This window comes from Drosophila subobscura, chromosome E, assembly GCF_008121235.1.
Source record: "Drosophila subobscura isolate 14011-0131.10 chromosome E, UCBerk_Dsub_1.0, whole genome shotgun sequence".
Classification (NCBI taxonomy): Eukaryota; Metazoa; Arthropoda; class Insecta; order Diptera; family Drosophilidae; genus Drosophila; species Drosophila subobscura.
In genome coordinates this window covers 17,143,336-17,167,902 of record NC_048531.1, presented here as the reverse complement: position 1 = coordinate 17,167,902, position 24,567 = coordinate 17,143,336, and the positions used below count along the sequence as shown (strand labels likewise).

Sequence of the window (24,567 nt, the reverse complement as noted above, 5' to 3'; positions counted from 1 at the left end):
ATCTAAGGACATTGTAAATCTACTTCAGCACGTACAACAGTTTTTGTGTAGGTTATCTGAAAATTATCTAGATAAATAGAGATGACACTTTTCACAGCTGATATCGATAACACTGTGCACCAACATCGGTAGCAGCTGTAAACTGTGCATATCGATACAGTCGTGACTCGATAGGGGCAGACGCATCAATAGTTTAGTTTAGATAGTTTCGCACGTATGAAAATAAAAGTGAATTATAATAAGGAAGATCAATTAATGTAAAGTATGTGATGAGTGATAAGTGTGTTATCTAGAACGCTGCTTCAGAGCATGGAAAATTCGCCAGAAATCTTGGCAGTGTGTGCGTGTGTGTGCATTAAAAAAACTAAAACAAACAACAACGTCACAGCAACAGCATTGCCAGCAGCAAGAACACACGCCCTACTTTGACAAATTAAATTCCTGTTAAAACCACATATATTCAATCGGTTTGAAACGCCAAGATTTGCCCCGAGTATGCCCCACGGCAAGCCAATGCTTAATTGCTTTTTCCCTACCTGCTTTTCCGTGAATTTCCGAATATAAGTTAGCTAAACGAATGCTGCTGGCAACGCTGCCCTCTCGCTCACGCACGCACACACTCCACTCTCTGTCGGTGTCGGTGTCGCCGCCGCCGCCTGTCAATTCTCGCTCTGCCTTGTCGGTTGTCGGTGTATTTTTAATCGCTTTTCTCGCCCAAGAATATTAAAGAAAGGAGAGGCGAACCACAACGCGCAGTCAAATCTATGAGTTATTGTTTATATAATAAAATGGAAATCCAAGTAAACCCAGCACTATTTTAATTTCGACAGAGCTGGAAAAAAACGCACATAAATACGAAACCCTCTCAGTCATATGTATGTATGCTGTGCGTGTGTGTGTGTGTGGTGCATTCAAGGCTGATAAAACAACACAAAAAAAATAACAGAGCAAGTGACTAACTAAAAGGCGACAAACACAAAACTTCGCGCTATCCATTACGCACGGGGATCAACAACAACAATAAAAAATGGAAGCAGTTGCCAAACACGATTTCTCCGCGACGGCCGACGATGAGCTCAGTTTTCGCAAAACTCAAATCCTAAAGGTGAGTGAGGAAGGAGTCCAGCCGGGATTGCATTGGATCTGCTTAAGCACGGGTCGTTCGTTGCCTTAACCCAGATACTAAGCCCCCAGACAGATTTTGTAACCGAATCCCCAGCCATGAGGGCAAATGTTTTGTGCAACAAGAAGGGATTCTAAAATGTGACTCCATCGAAGCCTAAACGCTGTGTGTGTGTGGTTGTGTGTGTAGGTGTGTAGCCTCGCAACTAGTTTTTTGCCTTGCGATGCATAAAGAAGCAAATATTCCCCGATTCCGTTCCGAGTGTAGCACAGTATATAAATCGCCTCACCCGCGCGCCAACTTTGGCTGTGAAAACCAGCCAAATTCCGTCTATACTCGTACGAGCCTGGTTTCTTTCTCATTTCTCTCTCTCCCTCTATCTCTCACTCGCTGCTCCCTTCCAGGTGTTTGCCGTGTTCCGTGCTAGACCCTTTGTTTTGGCCTCGCTGGCTGGCTGGCTGAATTTTCCGGTTTCTTGTTGCCAGGGCAGGGCAAGCCGCTTGTTGCAAGCTCACTTTTTGCTGCTGCTGCTGCTTCTGCTGCTGTGCTGTGTCTACCTTGTCGTAGGTTAGTCACAGCAGGGACACAGGACAGGCAGGTTTTTCCCTCTTTTGCATTTGCCAGCACAATATCCCCGCTGATTGATGATGTCAATGACTCGGGAAGCAGGCGAATGCAATGGCTCCACCACTGCTTATCAATCGCAAGAAGGTCAAGTGTGTGCATTGCTCTTTCTATCCCATTGGGTCCCCTATTTGCTTATCAGTCGGTAAACAACTGATAGTGGCTAGGATTGTGGTCGGAGGAAGCTAACACTGATCCACGGAAATTGTGGATTGCTGGATTGGGGTGCTATGAATTCGAACGTTTGCCTCTGCTTAGTCATACGTTGGGTGTCTGCCTTATCTAGACAAAGCAAAGATTCCCAAATACACACACACACACGCTCATGCTCATGCTCATGCTGTTGGTACCCCATGATTCATTCATATTCCAGAAGAGCACTGAAACTGGTTTCTTGATGGAAAGTGCTACTGCATCTCTCAGATACAAATGTATTTCGACAAACATCCAACAATTTGCGAAATAAATAGTTACAAACCATTGTGAAACCCTCCCAGATTGAGGGAAATCTACAGCAAAACTATATTTTATCATGACAATAGCACGAAATGCTATTCTACACTAAACTTTCGCTTGGACGAACGCTCCAACGAACGAACGTTCGTTTCGGCGTGTGACAATATCGTTATCCCCCACAAATGCCACAGAAAACCGAAAACACACACAGCACAGGCACTTCTCATGCCATTTTCCCAGTAATTACATACAAGTTATGAACAAATTGATAATGCCAATCGCTTGTGGGGTGCTGGATGCCACTAGTACGTGCTAGCTCTCGGAGATCGCTGTAACATATTTATATTTATTGTCTACAGGGGGGCACTGGGGACTCGCTGGGGTGCATTCCTTGAACGACAACGGAACGGAATTCATGGAACTGTTTGCCTCCGATTCGAATATGAATACGAATACGAATACGAATTTCTCGTTGCCGATTTCGATGTCGTTCAATGAATGAAAATGATCTAAAAATAAAAATAAATATACGATAAACAATGTCTGGGGTGACAGATGCGGGCGGGCCTGGTTATAGAGGAGGCTTTCCGAGGGTTAGATCCGAGAGCCAGGGCGATTAGAACCATTCACGGAGAGGGGAAAAGGGGTTGAGAGAGGGAGAGCGAGAAAGAGCGAGCTCGATGTATGCCAATTAGTGAGAACAGATCCAGCTGAGCGAGCAATAGCTCTGCCACTGCCATTCCCACAGCCGAAAAAAAACAAACAAACGAAAAAACAATAAATGATGACTTACATAACCCTGTGGAATACTCCCGTAGGCGCCGTCGTCTCACTATTTGAGGTGCAAATCAAAATCCCATGTACCCCGTTTTCTGTGCTCCCTACATGAGCACACAATTATGCCCCACCTTGTGCCCGGGGAGGGCTCTTGGATGAGTCACATGAAAGCCATTTCATTAATGCAACTCCATTGAATGCCACCTGCCATACCATAAAATACTTTAGTTATTATATATACAAATATTCATATGTGGCTTATCCCAATGAGAGGAAATCTGTTTTGAAAATCGAATAACTGAATGGCAAACAGTTTTATGAGTCTCTATGTATCAAGCCTGAGTGAGAAATTACATTTGTAGAGCCAAAATATTAGATCACAGACTACAGGTGCTTCATTCATGTGGCCAGCATCAGGCCAGCATCAGGCCAGCGCCTTGAAACGTATTGGAATTCCCCAAAAGCCAGCAGATGCAAAGATACAAATTTCAATTTGCTTTGGCAATTGAATGGAATCTTAAGAGGTGGCAGCTGAGAGGCGATTACGTTGGCTGGTTGCCCTGGGAGCTCTTGTGTTGTGTCATTGGCATGCGAAATGGGCAAACGACGACAGCGACAACTACTAGCTGGCTGCTGGCTGGCTGGCTAAAAAATGTATCTATTAGGAGGCATAAAAGTGAAATTCACGTACTCGCGCTGCTGTGGCACACTTGGTGCGTTTCACTTAACATTCTTATCACATGTCAACCATTTTGTGCGCTTATTTTTAGCGCCCGAAGCGACGAGATATGAGAATAACAGATAATACAAATGTATCTCTGGTCTCTGGTCAATAAGCCCCATCTTCAATGACTGCCGTGCTGCTGCCTGATTACACAGTGACACAGTTTTTGCGGCTCAATGAACGAACAATTGAAAATTATTTATCGAAAAACAACCTCTAGATCCCCAGGGTATTGGGAACAGTCTCCAATCTCTCGCAATTCATAGGAATTTTTCAATTGGTTTCCATTCTATGGGTGTTAAAGAAGGGCATCTATCTGGTAGTTAACATTTAGGGTGTTGGTTGGGGTCGGTTATCATCGCACTTTAACTATCTTTTTATCTGCTTATCTTTTTATTTTGTAGATATTAAACATGGAAGACGATTCAAATTGGTATCGTGCCGAATTGGATGGAAAAGAAGGTCTCATACCAAGCAATTACATAGAAATGAAAAATCACGAGTAAGTACCACAGCACCCACTTCTCCGTTCTTCAATCTGATTATGTATTTATCCAACAGTTGGTACTATGGACGCATCACACGTGCCGATGCCGAGAAGCTGCTATCGAATAAACATGAAGGTGCATTCTTGATACGCATCAGCGAATCCAGTCCCGGCGATTTCTCCCTATCAGTCAAGTGAGTTAATTGAGCGCCTGTGCTGGTGTTTGTGCTTGTGATTGATTGTGGATTCCCTTTTTTAGATGCCCCGATGGTGTGCAACATTTTAAAGTTCTGCGCGATGCCCAAAGCAAGTTCTTCCTTTGGGTGGTGAAATTCAACTCCCTCAACGAACTGGTGGAATACCATCGGACGGCGAGCGTGTCACGGTCACAGGATGTCAAATTGCGAGACATGATACCTGAAGAGGTAAGGAAGGATGAAGGGGAATGGTGTTAGCCATTCCCCATTCCCCATCGGAATCGTAATCGTAATCGGACATGTGGCGTGCTGGTGGTGGGATAGGCAGACAGATTTGTTTTAAAAATAAAAATTACGCACAACACATTGAGGTCATGCTTTTGCCCGCCGCCCACTGACTACTGGCTACTGGCCCCACTGTTGTACCCGTCCATAGAAAACTATAAACAAAATAATGATGCCAAGAAGAGAAACAAAAATTATATTATATATTTTATGTTGCAGATGCTCGTGCAGGCGCTGTACGACTTTGTGCCACAGGAATCCGGGGAATTGGACTTCAGACGCGGCGATGTCATCACCGTGACAGACCGATCCGACGAGAACTGGTGGAACGGTGAGATTGGCAATAGGAAAGGAATCTTCCCAGCCACTTATGTGACGCCATATCATTCGTAATAAGATAAATATCTAAAGGACACACACAGCCACACACAACACACAACAACCGCACCCTACTCCCCCCACACACACACAAACATAAACGAAGCAAAACAGGAGCAACAACAACAAATAACTAAACACAAATTTTTAAATATTTATATACAAGAAATGAGATGAATGGAGCTCGTAGATCGCGTATACGACACTCTAAGCATACATTATATGTATAAGCCGAATGCATTTTTTACATTTTGACGTTTTTTGATACTACATAGAAGAAAATGAGAAAAGAAAACACACAAGCAGAACACAATAGTAGTATGTATCCGAAGCATCCACTTACTACACTTGTAACCAAATATATATATTTATGTGTATATAGAGCTGCGGTCAAGATGAGAGAGCATAAGACAGACGTTAGTTTTATAGTCCGCCGACCAGACCAGACCAGACCCTAAACCCCTAATAATTAGACAGTTTCCCCTGTTAAGGAGAGATTGGAGAGGAGTGCCAACACTTGGACCGCAACGATATGCACATACGAATATATATTTGTAGAATAACAACACGGAACAGAATATGACGATGACGTTGGCACTATTATTATTGTAAACGAAACGATTTTTGATATAAATATACTATATACATATAACTTAAGATCGATAGAGATGAATATTTGTGTCCTGTGCTTCGCAGCGAGTGTGTAGCTCCTTAGTTTATTCGATGCTCGAGGGCGAAGGAGTAGTAGAAGGGAGAGCAAACACTTTAATTAATTATGATAACAAATTACCAACAACAAACCCAAACTATTGCTTAACAAATTTATAGAAAAAACAAAAACAAATTCACTATGAAAACAAACAAACTTTTGCCTAAATGTCTCAACAAAACTGAAGACAATTAAAACAAAATTTATATTATATTATCATAAATGATTACCAAGTAAATTAAATTAATTTTTGCATCGCTGGTTACTATATATATATATACATATATGTACGATACACATACACACACACACACTTACGATCGTATATACATTCATAATGCAAATCGAACGATATTATAAGCCACACAACATGCACTTCTCGCGGCTTTATAACTCAAAATTGTGTCAAATTTTGTGTCCCGTCCCCCACACTTCCAAATTGAAAATTGTCTAGAATTTGTTTGCTTTTTGGTCGGCCGCTGACCAGACCACCAACTCGATTATATGTTTTAACAAATTATAAAAAATTGAAGCGAAAAATGTGTGACATGTGTATAAAGTTTGAAACTGCTTGCTATATTACATTGTGCTATAAATTATTACATAAAACTATTGTATTTATAAAATGGGTTGAGTCCTGTGTAAGCTTTTTTGTCATCATTTGCCGACGATACAGAATGTGGATACAGAATCGAAATAACTGCACAATTGAGCATTATTTGACTACATAACTATATACATATGCATAAACAAATGAATTGTAATGAGAGTTGCCAATATAAGTAATTTAAAACAAACAACAACAAAACAAAACACTTTAAGCCTATTTTTTTACATATACGCATTCAGATAGAGAGATACACTTATACATATTCCTAATATCCACAAATCTAATGCCTCATGGAAGAAATAACACATCAGCAATTGTTTTCGATGATGATAGGCCATAGTTTATATAAGCAGAGCTACAATTTAATGGGCAGCTGGGAGGGAACTTGTTTTGTACTTTTTGAGCATATTTGGCCGGCATTTTGCCAAAACATTTCTCGGCCCAGAGAACCAGCATAAATTCGTATCGCAAAAATAAAGCAGGCAAACAAAGAACAAGGTCTAGATATAATTAACAAGCGAATACACAAAAAAAAGAAATATTACAGACGGTACATATGTTAAGTTGAGGAATTAGTCTAAGCGGTAACTGATTTATATAATAAAAACTATAAATTTAAATGTAGTTTGTCATTCTTTTTCGCGCTCAATAGCAACAGCATTGCCAGCACAAAATCTGGAGCTGTGTAGTGCTGTCGTTTGACAGCAAGCAAAAGACTCAGCAAAAAGTCAATTGATTCATCAATCGGGTAACACAATAGTTTCAGGTCAGAGAGTCTTACATAGCTATTAATATTAAAAACAATATCGAAATTGGGGAATACGATTCCGATCGTGGTTACGCGTCTGTATACTTCGGCAGATTTTGGAAAGCAGGTATGTTTCGGTATTTTTCTGAGGGTCGGGAAATGGGGCAGCCTTGTTCCATCCCTTACTTTCAATTCCACCACCAATATAATATGGAATTAGGGTACACAAATGCTCATACTATACTATACGGTTGGCCAGCAAAAAATTGTGAAATAATGTATCACTCTATGCCCACTCACGTAACGTTTTATGCTTTTTTTGGTTGATCTTTTTAGTTTGATCCTTATTTTGTTTAACAATCCAATAAAAAGAAGGCATGAAAATTTGCCCATCTTGTGGAAAATTGTTTTATGAATGGGATAATTTGTATATTTTTAGCGCTGAGAATCCTAACTGCATATTAATATTCAATAGAAAATAAAAATCGGAGAAACTTATTGAAGATTTTCGGTATATTTTTAAAATGAGAATGTACATTTTGGTATATTTTTGAGAGTAGTGATGTATATTTGATCGATAGTTCCGCGGTCACACTGGGGGCAGCGGTGGTTCGGAATTTTTGTTAAATTTTGCTAAATTAAATGTGCGCACACGTATATACATTGACGCATAGAACACGTATATCTACCACCCACAAAGCGCGTCTCGGTGCGTTCAAGGGCTACGTAGTTGCCTTTCCTAGTGTAACACACGGGAAAAAATAGGCGCTGAAAATAAAATCGCTAGGCACACACATCGAAATTTCAAGTCATACCATCTACACGTATACAAATGCGCGAAAAGTGAAAAGCGCGTGCGGAAAGTTTCACGAAATCTCCTGAAGTGTTATCATCCCACCCTTACGCTCACACAGCACACAAAGCCCCACACCACCACCCCACCACCCGCCGCACTCAATATAAAGTAAAAATGCCGCTACTTGCCTACAAGGAAAGTCACATTCTCAGCGCCCAGCAGCTGCGAAAGCTCAGCGAACACAAATACTCATGCTTCAGCGCCAGCTTATTGGATCCTTTGCTGCAGCCCTGGTGGAACTGGCTGGTGTCCCAAACGCCACTTTGGCTGGCGCCTAATCTGATTACGATTGTCGGTCTCATCCTGAACATTGTGACGACATTGATATTAATTTGGTAAGTCGTTAAGAGATTCAATCAGTTTTTGCCGGTGTACGTGCATGAAATGCATATATGTACATACATATGTATGTGGTATGAGTTTTGAGTTGTTGGGGGGCCTGAGTGCACGTTTTGCAACACTCACACAGACGCACACACACTGTCGTGTTGACCCTCAAAAATTGCAAGTTTTTCATGTTCTTTTCTTGCATTTGCCTTGGCTCTTGAATGTGGTTTTTGTGAGTGTGTGTGTGTGTGTTTGTTGCTGCCGACTTTTCATTTCAATTTCGTACAGAGACCAAATGATTTTTTCTTGGCAGACTTCTCTACCTCAGTAATTTTCCATTGGTACCGCACTATAGCAATTATTCTAATCCTTTTGGGCCTACACTTGTTCACCAGTTGGTGCCATCCAACTTATTTGGTATCTTGACAGCACTGTCGTCCGTTTATCCTGATATTTTATCGGGATTCTTAAGGCTTAAGCTTAAGAAATCCAACTGCGATCAAATTATAAGTTATTGTACTACTGCATTCATACTACTACATAGTAACACCCTTTATTCAGACATTGCTACAGTTGTTTCTTCATTTGTCGTTTCATAACAACCCAAGCGATACCATATCATATCATGTCATAACTACGAGTACCGTAACCATTTAGTAGGCGAGCGAGAGAGCGGGAGTGGGAGAGCCATAGCCCCCACACACGTACAAAAACTATGCCACAGATAAGATAGCAAAGGCGTCTCGCCATTTTGCCCCATTACACATATATGAATGTACAAATTGCGCGAAATATATGTAGCAAAATATATAAGTAAAGTAATCTCGACAATAATTTCTCGACTTGTCGCCGCGCATTTCTTGGGGGCTGAAACCGTCACGGAAAAAAGCGACATTAAACGATAAGCAAATAAACAAAGGCACACTAATCGCCGGATCACACAAGCGGCAGAGGAACCAAATGGAACGAAGGCACTGAAAGCACCTGAAAAGCAATGGCTAACGAGCAGAGGAATACGAAATAAATTGCCAGCGGGAACAAGGGGGAGACCAAAGTTCGCTTAAGTTAACCTCGGCGGGGGGCAGAGCATTTCCATTTTCCCAATTGTTTCCCATATTCAATTGGAATTCTTTTTGCGTCTCTGATTGAATTAGAATGAACATTTGCATTTTTAATTGATTTTTATAGGTGGGATGGTAGTACTTATTGGTACGATGTGTAGATATTTTCTGGCTGAATTGTCGCTGCCAAAATATGAGCATTTTGTAATTAAAAGAACTATTTTTAGATCTATGTACTTTCACTATTGCCATGGGGAGCAATTATATTTTCTTAGGAAAGTGACCTCCAAGCTAATAATTTCTCTGTCTCGTATCATCTCTCTCTCTCTCTCTTTCTGTATATCTATAAAATAACACTTGATTGCTAATTAAAGGGCTAACAGATTAAGTGGCAAAAGTAAAGGGATACAATTGAACTGTGAACCCACTTTGATCATACTTAAATACATAAGAGAATGTCCGTATGCTAAATTATTCATTATAATTGTCTTCTGAACAGGACACCTGTCCTGTGTCACTTTATTGTTGGGGAAAAATGTCAATCAAAGTGCCCACAATGTCCACCCACCCTTACCCAGTCCATAAATTACATATGAAACACCTTTTCGGCTGTGCCTCACGTGTTTGCCTGTCTGTTATTTTTAACCCGAAAATATACATACATACATACATTTATACTTACATATATGTATGTACATATCTATGTATGTACATATATGCGAATGCTCATTCACAAAAGCTCTCGAATAGGCATTGAAAATATACCGGTTTTATTTGCACTTATATGTTATTATTCTAGTTTCGTTTGCACCATTTGTATTTGTTTGAATAAACCAAAATCAAGCCATGATGATGATGCTGTTCAGTCAGTTTAGGGGTCAGTGGGACTTTATGTCTATCAAATAATTTCCCACCGTTGCGTGGGGGGTGGGGGCGGGTATGAGTAAGCTGAAATCGAGGGCTGTGCTGTGATTTTGTCTACCGAATATGTCGAGCCGGAACCGCGAAATCAGCTGATTGGATGGACAATACGACTGCCTGAGGAGCAAGGGGAGATTGCTTATCGTTCAGCAACAGCAGCAGAAAAGTGATTTTATTCTATATTCAACGTGATTGATAATTATAAAGTTTAGCTCGAGAACAGAGCTTTGATCATCAGGCGACTTTATGCTGACTGACGTCAGTGTTTAATTTACCGACCAGGGGATAGTTCGGGTCGATCGGTTAGTCAGTAGCCCGAGTAATTGACTTGTTTCCATTACCACTGGCCCAGTAACGCCTAAAGCTAGGGTTCATTAGGCCATAACTAACATTATATTTTCTCCTCTGCTGTTACAGCTACAGTCCAAATGGCGTTGAAGCCCCGCCTCGTTGGACCTGTGCGCTATGCGCCCTTGGACTGTTCGTCTACCAGAGCCTGGACTCGATTGATGGCAAACAGGCGCGTCGCACGAACACATCATCGCCGCTGGGGGAGCTGTTTGATCATGGCTGTGACTCCATATCGACTGTGTTCGTAGCCCTCTCGGCCTGCATCTCCTGCCAACTGGGACACTATCCCAATTGGCTTTTCTTTCAGGTGAGTAGCTGCCAGATTCAGATCCAGAGCAAGATAAATACCCAAAACTTTATCTTTCAGTGCTTCTGTGCGATTGCATTGTTCTACTGCGCCCACTGGCAGACTTATGTGTCTGGAACGATGCGCTTCGGACGCATCGACGTGACGGAGGCACAGTTCTCGATTATAGCCATACATCTGGTGTCGGCGGTACTGGGTCCTGAGTTCTGGCTCACCAAGGTAGGCGTGGGAACACACAGGCACAATGGACAGGCCTAAAGCCCCTTTAATGATACTCGAATTTCGTTTCAAAGCATTCTCCATTCCGGAAGTTCTTTGCGTTTCTTTTTAGTTGTTTTTCCTTCTTTTTTTTTACTTTTCATATGTAGATCGTTAAGAGTATGTCTTAAGTATTCTTATGTTTAGCATAGCATTTAGAGTTCAAGTTCCAGTTGCTGTCGCTGCAGCTAGGCAACCGTTTGCTGCGCTCGGCTCAGTTGCCTTAAGTTCTGTTCTAGTCGAGTTTTGTACGCTATGGCTCCGATTTAGTGGGACCAGTTTTTGAGTTGTTTTTGCTAGAGCTTTGATTTGATTTAAGGTTAAGCATCCATTAATTTATTATTTATTATTTACCATTTACCTGGCATGAAAATGCGACGAGCTGAATCAGGGGATTGAAGCCAGGACCAAACACAACTCTGTCCACATCGATTTGAGGCGTGTATCTCAATACTATTAGGCGCCCAGTTATTTAAGCAACCAAACCATATTCAGTATTTGTAATCGTCTAACCACTTTTACTTCTATGTACATAATGCGTGTTCTCTTCCACCCGCGCTCTCTAAAAACCAATCTGCCAACAAATCCACACACAAACACACACGTATAACACATGTATAACACTAACTATACGTTCATACGTATATGCATATGCAGATCGGCATTGGCGACATTCAGCTTTGGTATGGTCCGGCCATAACGACCATTGTGTGCGGTCTGCTCTCCCTAACTTATGTATTTTCCGTGATTAAAGCCGGTGGTGTTGGCAAGAATGGCTCCACAGTTGCTGTAAGTCTTGATACACACACACACACACACACACACATACACTACTACTACATGGAAATGTGTGCATACTAGTGTTGGGGACTAACATATTTTCTGTTACTACTCGTTTATTAGTTCACTTTTGCTCCTTTGTTCATACAAGTAAAAATTCGATTTTAATATGAAGAAACATTGAAATTTTAAGGAAAAATTTAACTAATGAACTAAAACGTAGTCTAAAATTATTACTTGAACGATGTTACCCAACACTAATTCACACACACACTTTTGTATACACGACAAAAACTATTTTGGCTTCTCTGAATTGATATGAATGTGAACACACCATTCTCGAAGGGTTCTCCCCCTCTTTATACATGTATGGTAATGCTGAGACAGGCCCAGTCCAGTCTGAAAGAAGGTGCGTGGCGTGAGGTCCTTTCTAAATTCCCCAACCAACCCCCGCTCTCTATTTCTCACAAATTGCTTGCCTACTTAATTTTGTGCCGTTGTAATTTTCTTGTTCTTGTGTACTTTGGTTTTTCCGACGATGCAGCTGCAATTCCTGCCTTGCGCTTCAATTGAATGATACCAAAATTTTAATATACTATATTCATATATGTATTCCAATATCTGTACGTGAGCATGCCTTTTGGAATATGGAAAAAATCCACCAACTATAACTCTTGGAAGCTGCTTAATGCAATTTTTAAGTTAACTCTATCAGTGTTTCCTTTGTTTACTCAAAATTAATGTACCTGTATTTGCCCTGTCCATTTGTCCAGTTCTCTGGTATACATATACTCTTTATAGTCCTCCTATACTATAATCGTACGTCTAAATTCTGTCTTGGTTTTGGATATTCTCCACTCCTGCCATTAACACAAAACAGGAGTCTAAATCTGCAAATCTTTACTATATTTCCTATATGTATGTATGTATTCTCTTTAAGTGTAGTTTGTAAGCCAGGTGGAGCGTATTCACAGTGCAGTCACAGTGCCAGGCAACTCACTGGCTGGCGACTGTGAACACTCTGCGATTACGTTTTGTTTTGTTTTTGTTTTCCTAACCATAACAAATGCAAATATATTCTTCCAAATTTATACTCACCCTTTGAATGCAGTTGACGAATTCTCTAAATTTTATTATGTTTTCTTGCAATCTTTCATCTTTACTAGATACCAATCGTGGGCGTTTCATGGAATTACACAATATTAGTATTTATCACATTCGGTTATACCTTGAATATAATCAATTTCTTAAAAATGTTTACTCAAGGCGGCAGTGGCAAAAACGGCTCTTCAGTTGCTGTAAGCATTGCACCCTATCCACCTTATACCTCTCCACCAAACGAGAGACGAACAATTAAACAATCCCATCAAAATACTACTATATTAACAGCCATAACAAACAAACAAAAAAGCATCTATCTAATTCTAATTCCTACGTTGATCTGTGTTTGGTTTAGCCGCTACTAACTATTCCATTCTGCATTTACCTTTGACTTGGGTTTGGATTGGCTTGTCGTTTAGGGACCGGTCGGATCGGTGGGGGGCTGGCACTCGACTTCCCCGATCAACAATGGCTAACATTATTATTTTAATTGCGTCATATCGATTAACATGTCATGGTTTTATCATTGGATGGCATTTCTGGCATGCTCCTGGCTTGGGTACAAATAGTTTTTAAACTGGATAATTTTAATTAATTTTTTTTTCATAGGATTATAATTATAGTTTGCCAAACCGCGTAACGATTTAATGAAAATATGAATAATTATTGTTCATTTTGCTGCAGTATGTAGAGAACTTTGATGCTTAAGAGACACTTAAATTTAACAGCTTGAAACTGTTATATTTTTTTTATTTAAAAGTTATTATTTGTATAATTTCCCCTTTTATTTTGTATTTAAATTTTATACCCAAAAGACTTCTGGAAAATGGTATTATTTGTTCGTTATTTGAAATCACAATCTAATGCGAACCCCTTTTCTCTTCCTCTCGCAATTAATCAAATGAATCAATCGCAAATCAAACAAAAATATATCCCATACGTTCTGAAATTGGCAGCTACCGAACTTCGACTGTGAAACGCGAATTATGCCATTGTATCTGGCCTGTGGGATAGATTTGCTCTTGACCCTGCGCTACGCAAAATGCATTTTGACCCAGGGCTGTGGCAAGAATGGATCGACGGTTGCTGTAAGAATTTTATGTTTATGCTTCTTATAGTAAAATGACACCGAGACACATAGCCCCATGCTTGTACAGTGCGTTCCACAACTATGAAAAGGGAATGAAAGCCGAAGTGCTTGACTTGTAGTTATTGAACGCACTGCCTGCAGGTCGGCATCCGTAGAACCACACTGGAGAAATCTGAGTATACTTAATTAGCCTAAGTAACTGTCTTTTGTTTTTGCTATCAATTGTGTACAATATGTGTATGGGCATATCTTATCTGAATACCGGATACTTGTTGCCAACTATTTAGACTATTGTTTTGTATAGTTTTTAAGCCGCTTCCTGGTGTCCGTTTGGCCTGGCCTGGCATGTAATGTTATTGTTTCGTTTGGTATCAATTGGTTTCTACTGTACTTACGCACGCTTTTGAAACACACCCACAAATCCCACCCACCCACCAACCCACACAACCGCCAACTAGCGCTAGACCATGTAAATAAAACAAGTATTAAACAACAAAACAAGAGTAATTTCCCCTCCCCAAATCTGTTGTCTTATGCTGTGACGGGGAGGGGAAAATGCTCAACTCCAAAAAAGCCAAAAGAATTTTTGTTCTCTTTCCCTGCACTGAAAGTTGTTGTGATCTTTGCAAAATGTGCCGTTTTACACACACACACACACCACAAACCAAACCAAACCAACTATGTATCGACTTGTGATAGTTGTGAGCACAACTGTACTCCCGTGATCAAGAAACTCGTGTGTGGCAAACGCCGCAACTTGCAAGTTTGCAACAAATCGATGAAACATCTAAAACTAATTGAATTCAATTTGTACCACGCTTTAGGGCACCAGTGTGCTGTCCCCCAGCATACCCCTTACGCTGGTGGTGCTGCCAGCTCTGATTATTGCCCAGAAGTCGCCGGAGAACTTATTCACCGAGCACGCATCGGTGTACATAATGGCCTTTGGCATGGTGGCAGCTAAAATAACCAACAAACTGGTGGTAAGTACACAGCTAGACACTTGATGCGAATTCACTTAATTGGATGAATGGATTTATTCTACAACAGATCGCACACATGACCAAGGCGGAGATGGAGTATCTGGACTGGTCGTTGCTCGGTCCGGCGCTGCTGTTCCTCAATCAATACTTCAACTGCATTGTGCCGGAGATCTGGCTGCTCTGGTTCACGCTCATCTGGGGAACTCAGGATCTGCTGCGCTACTGTTCGCAGGTGTGCCTGGAGATCTGCCAGCATCTGCGGATTAATCTCTTCAGGATACCCTACAACCCCAAGGGAGGGGCACCGCATCCGGCCACCGCTTCGGTCAGCAGTCAAAGCAGCTTTGGCAGCAGCGTCGACAAAAATGGCGGCACTTCGCATCGAAAGTCCAAGAGCAAACCTCATTAAGCGCCCCAAATACTGGTCGAAGAAGGGCCTGCAACCGAAGCCGAAGCCGAACCCGAAACGGACAAGGTTTCCTATTAAATTAATTAGTTTCCTTTTATAATTTAACGTCGTTAGAGTTGGCTGATAGCGGATCGGAAAGAAAGGAAGAGGCAAGGATAGAGAGAGAGTAATACAAACCGTTAACGCAGCCCAACAAAATTTACCGTCAGTGTTTAAAGAGAAAGAAACCAAACAGTAAGGAACGATGTAGCAAAAAGGCAAAGCAAAATGTTGCTCTTAAGTTTTAAGAAATCGTTTACAACCCATTGTTGTAGCAAATGAGAGTAGGAGAAGGAGGTATCAATTATATATGGCTATGGCTAAATACATATATATTTTGTATAATTGTGTAAGTTGTAATACATCTATATACATAGATTCTTGATGGCAGTATTTTTACTGTTGTGCAAAAGACGAATGCCAAAAAGAAAAGTAGTAAGAACAAAGTAGGAGAACTAGAACCAACCCAAACCCCAATCCAACACACATATTTGGCAAGGCAAAAGCTCAATTTACGTTTAAGTCCCCAATAAATTAATTGGCAAAGGCAGAGAGTGAGAGACAGGGGTAGTGGGGTAGGGGTTACTTTCAGCCTGAAACAGTTCCGATTCGAGCGGCTGATGCTGCCACTCCCAATTAGTTTTTTTTAATGTTCCGCAACATTCTAAATGGTGACTCATTTCAAAAAGCGCATTAACTATCCTGGTTTGTAAGCCGTACTCTTAGATGGAACCACTAAGCATGATCAACTTTTAATGCATCCTAGCTAAAACTTATTGTATCTTTGCGTGGCGTTGCAGTGGGCGCCACGTGCCGCCAGATGGCCACATCTTTATAGTGAAACTAAAATGGATTATGTTGAATGTTGTACAACAAGACGCAATGCAAAAAAAAACCACAAATAAAACGAATTGCAGAATACAAATTGGAGCTAAAACAAGAAACTTTCATTTATTTAACAGAAAACTAATAAAGGATTATTATTCACTTCTTATATGTATATAAACTTAAACGACTTAAACTATCCTTAAACAACAACCTACGTTTAGCAAGTAAATATATTTAGCGGGAGGGATTGCAGAGCCATGCCATAAGCGCCATATCGCGCACCTCCAGCGTCACTCGTTGGCGATGCAGTGTGAGCAGATAGGCGTCTTGTAAGCGTTGGGTTACATAGATTTCCGACGACGTTTGCAATGCCTCCAGGGCGCTGGTGGTTATCCTAAACGAAAATGATGTGCCAGTGAGCCGGGACATCAATTCACGCACCAAGCGAGAAAACGGCATGCGGGGTAACAGCAATGTGGGCAGCGCCTGCAGACGCTTTATCTCTTGATTCATTTGGGCGGCACGGCTCACGGGTCTCGTCATTTTTCGACGCGGCGCTCCAGTGGCTCTAGCCTGCTGTGGCTGTGGGGGATTTGCCGAGCGGAGATTGCGATTTGAGGTGTTGTGTGCCAGCAGTGCTGGTCCTTGTCCTTGTCCTGGTGCGCGACGGTTTTCTGGCTCTGGGTTGCGATTCTCCTCGTCAGAAGAATCTGATTCCTGATTCTGTCGAGTCCGACGGGCAGATGTGTTTTTGCGCTGCGTCGAGGTGCGCCGATTGCTCCCATCTGTCAGATTTAGACGGCTCGTGGTAAACTCCAAGCCGTAGTCGGTTCCATCTTCCTCGACTGGCGATTCAAATGCGGAGCTGTCATCAGCCGTGTTCGAGTCCACCAATGTTGCCTTTGAACTTTGGCCGGCACGCCGAGCGCCGCTGTTTTTTGCGGGTGGTCGCATAGTGGAGTCAAAGTCAGACGGCACAAATTTATAATCAGTTTTTTGTTTGTTTAATTTGCTAACGCTTCGCTTTGGTTGAAATGCTTCCCGCTTTTTTCTGTAAGTGTGGCCGTATTTAAAATGTGTGAGAGTACATTGTCCCCCCGCCTTTTCCAACACCAATCGATCAGCTGTTTTTCGTCAAGCGAGGCGACTTGTAAATTGTTTGTTTTGTTTATTCAGCATTTATTGCAATTTAAGGAATGTCGGAGCATCAAGGCAGGGGCCAGGACTACAGCCTGGAGGGGGACTCCGAGCTGCGTTTCGAAATAGAGCAGAAGGATGCCAAAGTTGTGGTTACAGTAGGTAAGAGCAAACCAAGCAATGGAATGGCCCTAACTTACCTTCCATTGTAGCTGGTAAATGGATTTGCGGAACTCTTTGGCACCGAATTGGTGAAGAAAAAGAAATATGAGTTCCGGATGGGCGCCAAGGTGGCGATATTCACATACCAAGGGTGCGTTCTCCATGTCACTGGAAAAATGGACGTTTGCTATATTTCCAAGGAGACGCCGATGGTGCAGTACCTCAATTGTCACGCTGCACTGGAACAGTTTCGCATGGAGGCCGAGGAGAAGGATCGTCGTGGTCCGGTGGCCATGGTAGTGGGCCCCACGGATGTCGGCAAGAGCACGCTCTGCCGGATTCTCCTCAACTATGCAGTCAGAGTCGGACGTCGTCCCCTCTACGCGGACCTCGATGTGGGCCAAGGCGCAATCGCCATTTCCGGCAACGTGGCCACCATACTAATCGAAAGGCCGGCCAGTGTCGAGGAAGGATTTCCAAAGACCGCCCCGCTGGTCTACCACTTCGGTCACAAGTCGCCCAGCGGCAACAGTGTCCTCTACAATGCCGTCGTCTCCAAGATGGCCGAGGTCACGCTGCAATCGCTCAACGGAAACAAGCGCAGTGAGTAGATGCAGTACGTGTGGACCTGCAAGTATTCATAAGCAACCTTTCAGCAAAGAGCTCCGGCATCATAGTCAACACCTGCGGCTGGGTCAAGGGCCATGGTTATGCACACTTGCTCCATGCGGCCAGGGCCTATGGGGCTTGCGCCATTTTCGTATTGGACCAGGAGCGGCTGTACAACGAACTGCTGCGGGATGTGCCCTCCAGCGTTCATGTGGTGCTCCTGCCGAAGAGCGGCGGCGTTGTGGAGCGCAGCAAGGAGTTGCGGCACGAGTGCCGGGATCAGCGCATCAAGGAATACTTCTATGGCAACGCCCGAGCGCCCTTCTATCCGTTCTCCTTTGAGGTGAAATTCCAGGACCTGCGATTGTACAAGATAGGAGCTCCTCCGCTGCCAGACTCCTGCATGCCCATCGGCATGAAGGCCGAAGACAACAAGACAAAAGTGGTTGCTGTTACACCCACCCCGGCATTGATCCATCACGTGTTGGCTCTGACTTTTGCAGAGTCCGTGGAAGACGATGTCATTGGCACTAACATTGCCGGTTTCTGTTGCGTGTAAGGCTTTAGGAGAAACCTCAAGAAGGAAATGTATAATAGAAAATCTCCCGTCTCTCATTTGCAGCACTGAAGTGGATATGGAAAGGCAAGCCGTGATGCTACTCTCGCCGCAGCCGCGACCGCTGCCACCGAACGCTCTGCTGCTATGGTCAGAGCTGCAGTTCATGGACAACCATACCTAGCTTCATGTTATATTGATTCAGTTAAGAGTATATTAAACAATAAATTAAAATAGGAATTGGTCGCCATTAGGCCTCTCGATTTTGCATGCTATTTTGTATGTACATACAACACCCTTTGAATGTAATTTAACAATGTCATGTCTAAGTTACATTAACATAATATTAAATAATATGAATATTACTCTCGCTTGCTCATTCGTTTTGCGAGTTTTTTGCCATAGAAAGACGCAGATTATTATTACATTGATTTTGTTGCACACACACACACACATATGTACATATATTGCTCATTTCCGTGCCATGACGTGATATTAGCACAGAGAGCCACTATGTCCTTCTGACGAGTCGTGGGAAACACGGGACCAAGGAACTCCATCAGCATGGGCTGCTTGCGCACTGCATCGTAATATTCGTCTGCCGATATGGCAGAGTCCTTGTCTAGGTCTAACTTCATGAATAGCAATTCCACCATATCTATATCAGACGTAGAATATAGTCAATATATTGTATACCGTCCAGCACTGAACTCACTTGACGCATCTCAAGCACCTCGTCCTCGTCACCGCCCTCGAAGAATTTGTCATATAGCGCTGGACAACCTAACGGTCCAGTGTATTCAAATCGGCCCTATCATATGCCTGGAGGCATGTACATACATATGTATGTACATACAATTACTTCGTATTCCTATTGAGATTTTACTCACTGAGAAACAGTTATACCCTAGAAACTGCCACAACATTTGAGTGCTGGGATAGAGCGAGGTTCCAAAGTTATTAAAAAACATTTGGGCAATTGATTACACACTATGTATTTGTATTTTCTTTATCTAGTTTAATTTTACTTCGCTCTCGCCTTAATTATGCCTTTTTATTAAGCAGAAGCATAGTGACAGGACATTACAGCGCTATACATAACGGATGTACAGTAACTTATGATTATAAGAATTATAAAAGATTCTCCTCGTTAATGTATGAACAGACATACTAGGGGATTTACAATTACGACACGTACCTACATATGTCTATGTAAAGATTTGTAAAAAAAAAACTTACAAATCAAGAGAGTGTAAAAAGTAAAAATAATACAATGCAGTGGCAATAGAGAATACTGACTTTTGGGGGTCGATTGCGTTTTTGAGTTTTGCAAAAGGGAACTTATTCAGAGTGTGCTTGAGTATTTTTGTTTGTTTCGTACGACACAACCGCTTTTTAAATGTCATCAATAATTCTGTTTTTGTTGTCCGGGAGGCTTAAACGGTAGAAATATATGTATATGTATGTAATACTATATTGAAAATGCATTGTCTGTATGCTCGTATTGGTTTGTGGTGCCAAATGCACAAAAAAACAGTCCATTTTGTCGTGGCAGGCGGCGCCCGAGTGGCATCTTGAGTGTAGTTCTTTTTTGTTTGAGTATTCGTATTCATTCGTCTTCGAAATCATTCATCTGACCCCGTGATTGGGTCGGCTACATTTCGCTAAACGTATTTCAAGCTAAATTTTAAAGTATTGGATGATGTTTTCCTCTAAATACACTTACAGGCTAACTTGCTGGCAATTCGTATTGCAAGAGTTTGTGTTGAGCCCCCCACCGCGCCCACTAATTGCAGGCTGCACTGAGAGCCTGCGTTCCCTCAGCACTGGTCGATGGCTTGACTGTCTCACCGTCCATGTGGACATTGTTGTAGTCCAATTTGGCGTTGCATTTCGCTGAGGGCAGGGGCATCTGTTCCTGTATGCTTCCGTTTAGTCCGCTGCATTTGAGGCTGTAGATAGCAAGACGCGCCTCGTGCTCCCGCCGCTGCTGCCGAAGCCTTATATCGTGCTCTTCCCGCATTTGTCGTAGCTTTAAGTCCTGCTCTTGCCGGTAGTACGCCATTTTTATTTCCTGCTCCATTTGCTCGAGGCGCAGCTTCTGTTCGTGCTCGCGGCGTGCATAGTCTATCTCGGCCAGACGGGCCTGCTTCAGCAGCTTGAAGAGGTCATGCTTATACTTTTGCTCCATATCCGTGCTGCTGATGAGGTCATGCGGTGCGGCTGGCGGGCTGTTCGTTTCGGGAACCGTTGTTGCCGCCGACGAGAACTGTTGCGGCGTTGTGCTAGGAGCAACAGTGGTGGACGCTTCATTTTCATCGGATACCACCGACTGTGCCTGCGAGAGCTGTCCCGGGGAAGACGATTCGTTATTAGCATTGCTCGTGTTCATGGCAGCTTGGACAATCCTCCAACTTACATTGCGTTGTCGCCGCTTTCGCACTGGAGCTGCCTTTTCGTTTTCCTCTCCCATATCCCCGGAATCGTTTTTATTGACCGTCGACTTGGGTTTGGCACGCTTGCGACGTTGGGTGGGCGGCTGGTTAGGAGCGCTCTCATGCTGCGAGTCCCCATCCCCGCCAGCGGTGGATGGTGGTGGCGATGGAATGGCCATGGTGGATGTCTGCAACGTGTCCTCACTGGCGTTCGTTGAGTTGGGCAAGGCGGCCAGCGGCATATCTTCATCTTCGTCAATATCGAGCAGTTCCTTCTTGAGAGTGCTCACGGTGGCGCCATTGGTGTTGGCCCCGCGGGTTTGGCTTCGGGCTGTAACCGGATCCTTTTGCATCTCCTCCATAAACTCAATCATACGCATGCCCTCCAGGGGATCCGACTTTGGATGCTTTTGCTGATGCTCGCGCTTGGCCGAGTTCTTCATGCTGCGCCATTGCACCTGAATTTGCTCGAGCAGTCGATGCCGAAAGTTTAACGCATTAAATCTGCAATGGGAGTAATGTCATATGTGCCTTAGTATGTGTAGAAATACACACATGTATGTTGCGCAATCTAGGTACACTTACTGTTTGGTGATCTGGGACCAGGCCAGACGCTTGGCTTTGATACTCTTCGCATCCACACTGCGGTTCTCAACGAACGCCACTTTTGATTTGATAACATCCAGCAGCAGTCCCCGCTCCGCCTCTTCCCAGTTGAGGGAGCGTTTTTTGCGCGTGCCTTTCTTCTTGCCACCCGCGCTTTCCTTTTCAACACACTCCTCCACAGCATCCTCCACCCCCTCGTCAGAGGCGATTGCGACTTTTGCCTTCAGCTCCACCTTTTCATCTTCGTCGTCTTCCTCCTGCGGCGACGACGAACCCTTCGTCAGCAGATCTTCCATTTTCATTGTTTATTATTCCTTCTAATATTTATATTTACTTATTTCTGATTCGAATTTCAGGCTTGCAAAAAAAATCGTATTTGATTTCTGTATATACTGGAGTTGCGTGGTTCTTGGCCGAGCTAGTTCGATGAAGTGAATCGAACAGTGGTTCAATTCCCATCGATGACGCTAAAAATGTTGCTACAAATAATGTTGAATGTGCTAAATTGTAAATTAATATTTCTTTTAGTACACCTTTCGGGTTTTTTACTGTTGATCGAGAAGCTAATGAAATTAACAAGTCAACTTATCGAACGGCACGAACTAAAGGAGCGAACTAGATCTTTGGCTGAAAAGTGTAGTCTGACCCTCAAAAATATACCCTATTTATACCTGAATACTAAATATACCTACAACTTGGACGCCAAAGTATACTGAAAAGTATTAAATATACCGAAATATACCTTCTAATGTGTCACTGTACAACACAGACAGAAAGTCGATTACATTTCGATTGTCACACTTGTAAGTAGCAGCAGCCATAATTTTTATTTTCGCAGGAAAAATTTAAATATATGTTTTTGAACACAGCGAGATGGCTTTCGGTGACTATCCAGCTGAATACAACCCCAAGGTGCATGGGCCCTACGACCCTGCACGCTTCTACGGCAAAGGTAAGCAATTTTTCAAAGTTACGTAATTTTCACCGCAAGATTCTTGCGGCAGGGCAGGCCAGGCCAAGTGCGAAAAATTAGAAGTAATTTACATAATTTAATTATCTTTGCTTGCAGCTGATGTCCCATTCGGACAGGTGAAATTGGGCGAGTTGGGCTCCTGGTTCGGTCGCCGCAACAAGACACCCAACGCCATGGCTGGAGCCATCAGCCGTGCCTGGTGGCGCTGGCAGCACAAGTACGTTTTCCCCAAGCGTGCTGGCATTGCACCCTTTTTCCAGCTGACCGTGGCCAGCATGACGTTCTTCTACGTGATCAACTACACCAAATTGAAGCACCACAGGAACTACAAGTACCACTAAACCCTGATGACTTCGGTTCCAGCGGCGATGGTGTGCACTTTATTTGTTCTACAACCTTCAAACATTGCGATTCACGTTCAATATAGAGTGCGGGAGGTGGGCTGACACTACATAATACTAGTACATTTGGCTTTTGTGTTTTCAAAACCGCTTAAGTGAATAAAACGGCTGCGAATAACAGTGTTGCACCACAGACTCTCAACCATTACGACACTCTGCCACAGCATTCGGCCCTGTATCCAGTTCCGCCTCACGCCTCCAGCTCCTTGGACTCGCAGTGAATATTTCGCAAATGAAAGGTAGCTCGCGCTCGCAGCTGATCGCATGCCAGGTGCCCTGCGGCGTCAATGCAACGCAACTGGCGTTTGCTTGCTGCTGCCTGTAAGTGTGAAAGAACAAATTGCGGGAATCTGCTGTAACCTGTGGCCATGCTTACCCAAGACCTGGATGACCAACGTCCCATGCCCTGTACAGAAAACACATTAAGCTCTCGTGCTGAGCATTCCGAAAATCACGAAGGCTCTGGGAGGTTGTGCGATTATATGATAGCCCCACATAGGCCAGGAAAATATCTGGCATAGACTCTGCTTCCAGCACTGTGCGCGTGTTCCTGTTGAAGTCAAGCATCCACTGTGACAAGGCTCTCGTCCGGGACTCGGAGGCTATGTGCACCAGGCTCCCGTCGAATTCGCTGGAATTACTGCAGGCCAATGAAGCATTCAGATAACTGCTGGGATTGGTGTATACCAAAAATAGGCCAACCTGCGGCACACAGCTATAGTTACGCACGGTTGTTGGTCGGCCATACAAGCTGTAGTAGTCGAAGCGGCTGTCATTGACCATGCCCCCAAAGGTGCTATTCTGTGGGCACTGCAGCACATGACAGTTGAAGAACTCTGCGGGCTGCTGAAATACCGTCAATTGACTGCGTAAGGCTTTGTGGCGAGCACTGGAGTCAGAATTCGGCTTAATAAACCTATTTCTGCTTCGCGTTGGACCTCCTGGTGCATAGTTCAAGGCTAGCCCATGCCATTCACGGGCCAATTTAGCGCACTCCTCCAGGGATGATGTGCTGTCCAGAGCCAGAGCATCATCCGCTGAAGCCCGTTGACATTCGCGCACCAAATGAAACTGCAGTGGAATTGCTGCTTCAGGGGGACAATTCAGAGAGCCCCTGGACAGGCTCGCCAGCAGTGGCAGCAACAGAATTGTAATAGTAGTAATCATCTGAGACCCACATCCATCACAGTCCACTCACTAAATTGCACTGACATTGGGCAGTGCATCTCTGCTGTCCCTGAGTGACGTGGACATGCACC

At 43.2% G+C, this 24,567-nt stretch overlaps 7 protein-coding genes across 14 annotated transcripts; 4 read left to right on the top strand and 3 right to left on the bottom strand.

Annotated features, from left to right (window-relative positions):
• Positions 1–247: 247 nt before the first annotated feature.
• LOC117890832 (protein enhancer of sevenless 2B) lies at positions 248–6,359 on the top strand. Of its 2 annotated transcripts, XM_034795915.1 has the most exons (6): positions 248–262; positions 831–1,105; positions 4,109–4,206; positions 4,266–4,385; positions 4,451–4,616; positions 4,893–6,359. In XM_034795915.1, the coding sequence occupies exons 2-6, from the start codon at positions 1,028–1,030 to the stop codon at positions 5,064–5,066; spliced, it is 636 nt and encodes a 211-aa protein (XP_034651806.1). In that variant the 5' UTR covers positions 248–262; positions 831–1,027; the 3' UTR covers positions 5,067–6,359. The 2 variants fall into 2 exon arrangements, with proteins under 2 accessions (XP_034651806.1, XP_034651805.1); XM_034795914.1 differs by lacking the exon at positions 248–262 and having other exon boundaries at positions 416–1,105.
• Positions 6,360–7,715: 1,356 nt separating this feature from the next.
• Positions 7,716–16,151, top strand: LOC117890829 (cholinephosphotransferase 1). 5 transcript variants are annotated; one of them, XM_034795907.1, is made up of 7 exons: positions 7,717–8,028; positions 8,063–8,309; positions 10,701–10,941; positions 11,002–11,160; positions 11,857–11,988; positions 14,995–15,153; positions 15,221–16,151. In XM_034795907.1, exons 2-7 carry the CDS (start codon positions 8,089–8,091, stop codon positions 15,560–15,562), a joined length of 1,254 nt encoding a protein of 417 aa, XP_034651798.1. In that variant the 5' UTR covers positions 7,717–8,028; positions 8,063–8,088; the 3' UTR covers positions 15,563–16,151. The 5 variants fall into 5 exon arrangements, with proteins under 5 accessions (XP_034651799.1, XP_034651798.1, XP_034651797.1 ...); XM_034795908.1 differs by lacking the exon at positions 11,857–11,988 and adding an exon at positions 13,146–13,277 and having other exon boundaries at positions 7,716–8,309; XM_034795906.1 differs by lacking the exon at positions 11,857–11,988 and adding an exon at positions 14,037–14,168 and having other exon boundaries at positions 7,717–8,309.
• Positions 16,152–16,533: 382 nt separating this feature from the next.
• Positions 16,534–17,493, bottom strand: LOC117890831 (histone H3-like centromeric protein cid). Its single transcript, XM_034795913.1, has one exon. It carries the CDS (start codon positions 17,381–17,383, stop codon positions 16,664–16,666), a length of 720 nt encoding a protein of 239 aa, XP_034651804.1. The 5' UTR covers positions 17,384–17,493; the 3' UTR covers positions 16,534–16,663.
• A 68-nt stretch (positions 17,494–17,561) lies between these two features.
• LOC117890827 (protein CLP1 homolog) lies at positions 17,562–19,129 on the top strand. Its single transcript, XM_034795904.1, has 4 exons — positions 17,562–17,724; positions 17,779–18,331; positions 18,385–18,892; positions 18,960–19,129. The coding sequence occupies exons 1-4, from the start codon at positions 17,626–17,628 to the stop codon at positions 19,075–19,077; spliced, it is 1,278 nt and encodes a 425-aa protein (XP_034651795.1). The 5' UTR covers positions 17,562–17,625; the 3' UTR covers positions 19,078–19,129.
• A 743-nt stretch (positions 19,130–19,872) lies between these two features.
• LOC117892207 lies at positions 19,873–22,362 on the bottom strand. 3 transcript variants are annotated; one of them, XR_004648707.1, is made up of 3 exons: positions 21,914–22,362; positions 20,620–21,832; positions 19,873–20,573 (listed from the first exon to the last, which is right to left on the bottom strand). XR_004648707.1 is itself a non-coding variant. In XM_034798307.1 (3 exons), the coding sequence occupies exons 1-3, from the start codon at positions 22,234–22,236 to the stop codon at positions 20,680–20,682; spliced, it is 1,404 nt and encodes a 467-aa protein (XP_034654198.1). In that variant the 5' UTR covers positions 22,237–22,357; the 3' UTR covers positions 19,891–20,679. The 3 variants fall into 3 exon arrangements, 1 of the variants encoding a protein (XP_034654198.1); XR_004648706.1 differs by having other exon boundaries at positions 19,873–20,557; XM_034798307.1 differs by having other exon boundaries at positions 19,891–21,240; positions 21,313–21,832; positions 21,914–22,357.
• A 340-nt stretch (positions 22,363–22,702) lies between these two features.
• LOC117892212 (putative ATP synthase subunit f, mitochondrial) lies at positions 22,703–23,431 on the top strand. Its single transcript, XM_034798312.1, has 3 exons — positions 22,703–22,737; positions 22,804–22,886; positions 23,004–23,431. Exons 2-3 carry the CDS (start codon positions 22,808–22,810, stop codon positions 23,246–23,248), a joined length of 324 nt encoding a protein of 107 aa, XP_034654203.1. The 5' UTR covers positions 22,703–22,737; positions 22,804–22,807; the 3' UTR covers positions 23,249–23,431.
• Positions 23,428–24,485, bottom strand: LOC117892213. Its single transcript, XM_034798313.1, has 2 exons — positions 23,685–24,485; positions 23,428–23,627 (listed from the first exon to the last, which is right to left on the bottom strand). The coding sequence occupies exons 1-2, from the start codon at positions 24,473–24,475 to the stop codon at positions 23,447–23,449; spliced, it is 972 nt and encodes a 323-aa protein (XP_034654204.1). The 5' UTR covers positions 24,476–24,485; the 3' UTR covers positions 23,428–23,446.
• Between the last annotated feature and the right edge of the window lie 82 nt (positions 24,486–24,567).